At 39.0% G+C, this 6,898-nt stretch overlaps 2 protein-coding genes and 1 pseudogene across 4 annotated transcripts in view; 1 reads left to right on the top strand and 2 right to left on the bottom strand.

The window, feature by feature from the left end:
- The window catches only part of LOC119590125, a 39,733-nt pseudogene that overhangs the window by 17,687 nt on the left and 15,148 nt on the right, over positions 1 to 6,898 (top strand).
- LOC119590128 (vascular endothelial zinc finger 1-like) overlaps positions 1 to 6,898 on the bottom strand; it is an 18,881-nt gene that overhangs the window by 11,479 nt on the left and 504 nt on the right. Inside the window, exon 2 of one of the 3 annotated variants that reach the window (XM_037938904.1) lies at positions 386 to 388. The exons of the other annotated variants lie outside the window; for them this stretch is intronic. Coding sequence (XP_037794832.1) covers positions 386 to 388 — 3 coding nt within the window. The remainder of the gene's footprint in view (positions 1 to 385; positions 389 to 6,898) is intronic. 3 annotated transcript variants of the gene reach the window in all.
- On the bottom strand, positions 2,449 to 3,218 carry LOC119590132 (peritrophin-55-like). Its single transcript, XM_037938910.1, has 2 exons — positions 3,138 to 3,218; positions 2,449 to 2,996 (listed from the first exon to the last, which is right to left on the bottom strand). The coding sequence occupies exons 1-2, from the start codon at positions 3,149 to 3,151 to the stop codon at positions 2,567 to 2,569; spliced, it is 444 nt and encodes a 147-aa protein (XP_037794838.1). The 5' UTR covers positions 3,152 to 3,218; the 3' UTR covers positions 2,449 to 2,566.

The raw sequence follows: 6,898 nt of genomic DNA, 5'->3' as shown, positions 1-6,898 counted from the left end.
ATTTTTATGTCATCCACCAGATATACTTTCTGAATAACTATTAACTCCATGAGTGATGAGTTAGAAGATAAATGAAAATGTACATTAATACTTAAGATGGAACGAGTGTTCAGGATTCCGCATTGGGTGATGAGATTTGTATCTTGCCCATATAACCCCACAAATAAGCTATATTATAAAGTCATATATTTTATTTCTTATGACGCTTGTTTATGTGTTTGTTTGGATAGACATTGCTTATTTTATTTTGTCAATAGCGTTATTATAGAACTTACTATTGGTTATTATTCTCGTTAATACCAGTTTTTAAAATATCAGTATTTGCACTAAACCCCATCAACGCCATTAACATTCCTCGTAGCACTGAACCAACATCATCTACAACACACTGTCGTTAGCTAAAAAAAGTGTCCTTTAAGCCAAAATCTGAGGCCATCCACATTAAATTCCCTCCTTTCGTTGTGTTTCCACCTGTGCTTATCAGCTTTTCCAGAGATAGGTCCGGCTAAGAGGATTAAGGAATCTTATCTCATCGAGACGTCATCGAAACGTACTATGGGAATTACTTGATGTTCTTTAAACGTCTGTGTTTTGACGTCACTCCTCATTTTTTAAAAGGGTAAGACGCTCGTCCGAGCATTGCATTCGAGAGGAACTTTTGGAAAACACAACAAGGTTCTCCTAACCTCAGGCTCTCAGTCGTCTACTTTTGTTATCTGTGAGAAATTTTCAGATATGGCGTTCATCAGGTGTGTAAGCGGTTTTGATTTATAACTGCATTGTTTTCGCTTTAGAAATTAATATATGTCATATGCATCACTCAAAATTATTGTATGGCATTGTATCCTGTAAGGTAGAATGACAGAACTTTTCTTTGTCTCCGTCAGTTTGGTCGCGTCTCTGTCGCTGCTGGTCGTCGCAGGAGTGAGTCACGGCCTCCCAGCCGCCGTCACGGCCCCTCCTCAGGTGGCCGCTCAGTGCCCCCACACGCCGGGGCCGGTCCCTCTGCTGCTCCCCAAACCCCGTCGACTGCGGTTCCTTCTACATGTGCAGCTGGTATGGGACGGCCCTTTTACGCACTGTCCTCCTGTGCTGCACTTCAGTGCAAAACTGCAGGTGTGTGACTCTCCTGCTCCCCGCCAACTGTGTCCAGAGAACCACAGCTCCTCCTGTCCCCAAACTGCTGCCCCAGTCTTCCAATGTGACATCAACAGTTGCTGTCTCCAACGTAACTACATTTTGTCCAACCTCCAAATAACTGCAACTGCTCCATCAGAAATGTAACCACACATGTTCCTATTCCCAAATTTGCGACCACAGCTTCTCCTTTGTGACCGCAGCGTTTCCAAACTCCAGTGTGACCGTAGCTGCATCTAATTGTTCTAGTCTCCTATATCTCCAGGTGCTCTACTATCCAGAGTTATTCAAGAGGACGATAATAATTGCTATTAAGACGTTTCCTCAAGTATTGTGTATTTATTTTGAAATAAACTTTTTAAATACAATCTTTATCTTTTGGACACTGTCATTTCATGATCCTCATTCTCCTTGGTTTACAAAACTCCAGAAATTATATGAAGAGAAAGAATAATCTTATAAACTTCACAAGACTATTGAACTCAAAAACAAATCACAACTGGTCTTCAGCGAGATACATGAGCAAATAATTAACAACTAAGAAATAGGTAATCAGATGCAATATCGTGCAATATAATAAAGAGCAAAATAAAGAAATGATTATAACAGATTAAAGCTGCTGAATGCCAGATTGACAACGCAATGAAAAAGCAAAACAAAACCGGTCCCCAGAAGCTCTTATGAAGGCGAATGTAGCACAGGACTCAGAGACATGAAGCGCTGCACTTCATTTTCTGGAAAAAGGGTTTTATGTAGTGTAAAAATATATGCAGAGTGGGACGAGGCTTGTCAAGAAACAGAAAATATATAAGTTGTATTTACGAACTTTCTGTTGGTTCAATGTTCAATGACTGTTCTCTTAAATTTCGTAAGTTATAAATATTTGTGTCGATAGAGAGATCTGAATTAATATTTTCCCATTTAGGAATTTGTATTTATAATGTCATGGGTTGTGAGTCATAACAAAAAAATGATCTGTATGTCACAGTTGGTTATTTCATTCTCCATCGTGGGTGTTGAGCTTTGTACCCAACCACTTAGTCACATGCCCGTCTTTTACAGATGTATTCAATTCGATTTCATTCTTATTTTGTAACTCATATTCCTTTTTTCTTTCGCCGTTCTGTTTTAAGTAGCTGCTCTTGTCATCATTATTTGTGTATCTCAAGATCTATCATAACCTTATCTAATTTTTGCTTTTAAGGTCTATATTCTTGTAAAGTTGTCAAGTTTATTTCATATGATGTATTTTCCGCAGCTATGTAAGCTAAGCATAAGAATCACGAAAAAAATGCATGGAAAAGGCAAAGCTTGTATTCAAAAGGTTTATTGCAAAGTAAGTGCATGACACATTAGGAACCATCTTGATAGTGACTGCATAATCGTAGCTGCATCCAGCCGGTTACAGTGGATTTTGGAAAGGATAAGGTCACGCTGGAGAAGTAACAACTATAGTCGCATTGTTGATTGGAACAGCTGTAGTTATATTTGAAGTTGGGGCAGCTGTAGTTACGTTGGAAACAGGAACAGCTGATGTCCCATTCGAGGTTGGAGCAGCAGTAGTGGTGTTGGAGGCAGGAGCAGCTGTGGTTCTCTGGACACAGTTGGCGTTTCCAGGAGAGTCACACACCTGCAGTTTGGCACTGAAATGCAGCACAGGAGGACAGTGCTGCAAAAAGGCTGTCCCATACCAGCTGCACATGTAGAAGGAGCCGCAGTCGACGGGGTTGGGCAGCAGCAGAGGGACCGGCCTCGGGGTGTAGGGACACTGAGCGGCCACCTGAGGAGGGGCCGTGACGGCGGCTGGGAGGCCGTGACTCAGTTTTGCAACGACCAGCAGCGACAGAGATAGGACCACGCTGACAAAGATGATGACGAATTGGTTAATTTGCCTGACTGAACATTTAATTGTATATTCTTGGTCTTAATGTATTTGTAGTACGATCTGTACATTTATGTTTCTGGAATAAACTATACAGCACAATAAGCCATGTACACACCTGTGAAACTTCATGACGAAGATTTTCCAAAACTAACAGACGAATGAGACGTTTGGGGTTCTGTGATACCTCTTTTCGAGTGACTTGTCTGGGCGAGAGTTTTTGCCTTATAAGTTGAAAGAATGACGTCAAACATAGCCATCGACGAACTCAGAATAATTCCTTTTAAACCGTTTTTCTAATCTTGTATCGCCGTCAAAGGAAATCAAGAAAAATCCCAAAGGGATTCCCCCACCGACCGGGTTTTTCCCGGAGCAGCTGATAAGCACAGTGTGGAGATAAAGGAGGATTCATGGGAGCGAATTGTAAAAAAAACAAAGGGAAGAGCAGGAAACAAAATCGTCTGTGACACAAATAGACTTCGACAATAGACAGTTCCATAGACATACAGATAGATATAGAAAGTTGAATGGATATACTTATATATGTGTATGTATATATCGATCAATATACGCACGAGCGTGTGTGTAAAGTGTACTTGATCATTGGATTATGTAGTATCATATAATATTGACTGAATTCCAATGGCGAACAGAAAATTAACGGTCACCCATTAGAAGGATGCAAAAAAGGAAGAAAATAAGTGATAAATTAAAACATGGGCATGTGCCCTAGGTGGTTGGGCACACAGCTCAGATCCCACGATGGAGAATGGATTAATCAACTGCAACATGCAAACCTTACTTGTTATGTCTCGCAATCCATGCATTTTATAAACGCAAATTCCCTAAAAGGAAAATATTGACGAAAATCTATTTTCCAGAGCCTTATCTAAAGCTTACGGAATATCAGTGAATATTCGTTGAAAACCCGAACCCAACACTCGTAAAAGGAGGTTCGGCCCCGGCGTGTAGGGTCACTGAGCGGCCACAGGAGGAGGGGTCGTGACGGCGGCTGGGAGGCCGTGACTCACTCCTGCCACGACCAGCAGCGACAGAGACGCAGTCACGCTGACGGAGATGAAGAAGAATTTTAATTTGCCTGACTGAACACTTAATTGTATATTCATGGTTGTAATGTTTCATGGTGTATTTGAGTATGCAGTACATCCTGTCTATCTACTTTTCTGGAATAAATTGTGTGGCATAATAAAGGCTATCTACACACCTTTGAACTTCATGACGAAGTTTTTCCCAAAACTAAGACGAATAGACGTTTGGTGTTCTGTGTTTGCCTCTTTTCAAGGATTTGTGTGGACGAGAGTTTCGCCTTATAAGATGGAAGAATGATGTCAGACCACAGACATCAAGGAACTCAGAATAATCCCCAGTTTTCATGTGTGAAGAAGGGTTCTCCCGGGGAAGACGGGGGCTGAACAAACTGCAAACAAACAACGGAAGAACAGGAAAAAGACATGGTTGTAGGAGAAACAGAAAAAGAGAAAAAGAAGGTGACTGATAGGTGATTAGAAGGCAGAGAGAGAGAGAGAGAGAGAGAGAAAGTGAGAGAGAGTGAGAGATAGAGAGAGAAAGAGAAAATGAAACAATAATAATAATAATAATAAAACGACCCGAGAAAAAAAAAATACATACATTAGTCGAAAAATTTAAAAAAATACCTATTTATAGAACAGGAATGAATGCGAATGAAGATCTTCACAATACAGAATATATTTGACTGATTATAGCTTCGTCAGAAAACATGTATTTCTGACGGAGCTGTATTCGAAACCGGTCAAATACATCTCTTGCGCTGTGAAGGTATTCGTTCTCATTCATACCTTTTCTACATTTTTTAACATGAATACGGTTCATACATAATTATTTTATGTTTTTCTTTATTATTTACGTTCATACTTCCCTTGGCTATCCCTGGTGTTATAAAACAAAGGGGTAGATTTTTCATTATTGCGCAGAGACTTCATGAAGCAAAATTGATTATGAAAATATAAACGGGGAAAAGCAATCGGTAATTTCAAAATTTATTATGTGTAGATATTTCTCTTTGGCTTCTTTGAATTTTTATATTGTCTCTTCCTTATTGGTTTATTTTATTGCCCTGTTTCCGATGAATTTATGGATAGGAGGTTATTATTATCACAGGAAATTACTTCAGCGTTATCTGACTATTCATTATCAGCTTCTATGTGATAAAATCTTGCGCAATTTTTTTTCCAATTGATTTTTTATAGACATTTATCGTTTTCTACGTAACATTTTCATATATGAATATTTACCAGCGATCTTGGCGTTATTATTTACCATGATGATTAAATCAATTCAGTAAAGGAAATATTTGACTGTAAACAACTTCCTGGAAGATAAACATGTATTTAGATCAGCGCTTGGAATACCAAATTTTTTTAGACCATCGCTTGGAACAGCTGTAGTTACACCCGAGGCGAGATAACTTGGTTGAACTGATGACTCGGGAAGCTGTACTTACTTGGAGGCAAAGCGCTGCAAGAAGGCCGTCCCCTACCAGCTGACATGTAGAAGGACCGCGTCGACGTGGTTGGGCAGCAGTAGAGGCTACTTCCTCGGTGTGTAAGGGCCATAAAGCGGCCATTTCGGGAGGAGCCAGAGGGCAGCTGTGGCTCATACCCCGCGATGGTGAGCAAGGCAACGCTACGAGCAGCCTGACGATGAATGAAAATATAGTTTTGCTTTAATGAACACTTACGCTGTACCCAAAATTACTGCAGCTTATATTCTACATTCCCGTGTTAGCGGCACACACACCTTATAAGTTAAAGTGTGGTGATATATTGAAAAACAATTTTACAAATCAGTTAGACATCATATTTGAGTGTTTTTTTTTTCTACGGGTTTTTCACAGTAGATGTAGACAGACGGTTGAGGTAGACAGCGTCGGGAAAACTTTTTTTATCAAGTGAATTTCACGGACGGCGAATTTCTTATATCGGGGAGAATGGCGTCAAAAAAAAAGAGGATAATCCATACAATACGTTTTTATAATATACAATAAACCCCTAGTCTAAAGATAAGGAAAGGATTGAGTCTAAGGGGTATACGTGAGAAAATATATTAAAATATATTATTCGTTGAAAGCTGCGCCAATATATATATATATATATATATATATATATATATAATATATATATATATTATATAATATACATGGGGTGTGTGTGGTGTGTGTGGGGTGTGTGTGTGTGTGTGGTGTGTGTGTGTGTGTGTGTTGTGTGTGTGTGTGATATCTTGTAATGATTTTCTATATTTCAGTAATTCAGAAGATAGCACAGATACATCCTTTGATTCAGAAAAAAAGGAAAAATAAAAGAAAATAAGCACATTGTACATCTATAATTTACAATAGTATCTAGTGTGTTTACAAGTACAAAAATTCACCACATGGTCCCCCTTTTCGGCGAATTAACATGCCATATAACGAGATACAGAGAGCCAATATAAGCGTTTGATTGCGTATCATAAAACAACAACAAAAAAACATACAAAAAATAGATTCAGACGTCGGGGCATTCTCAGAAACCCGAGGCCTTAAAATTTGACCCTACAGCAAACGCCACAAGTACCTAAGATTCATCCCTTTGGTGCCCTTTTGCCGTGCCGTGTGTATACTTGGGTGGGGGGGTCTCTGTATCTATACATATCGATCTTGTCTATCTATATTATCACTGTGTTCAGCATCATTTAACTTCAAGAGATTTAATGCTATGTTTTATCAACAAAATTACGAATATAATTTTGGAGTTTTTTTATTGTAGTTTTTATGTCATAATTTATCATGTAAATATCATTTAATTTTTTAGAATATTTTATTATGTTATAACCACTTCC

This window comes from Penaeus monodon, chromosome 26 (genome assembly GCF_015228065.2).
Source record: "Penaeus monodon isolate SGIC_2016 chromosome 26, NSTDA_Pmon_1, whole genome shotgun sequence".
Taxonomy (NCBI): Eukaryota; Metazoa; Arthropoda; class Malacostraca; order Decapoda; family Penaeidae; genus Penaeus; species Penaeus monodon.
This window is presented reverse-complemented; position numbering and strand designations above follow the sequence as displayed.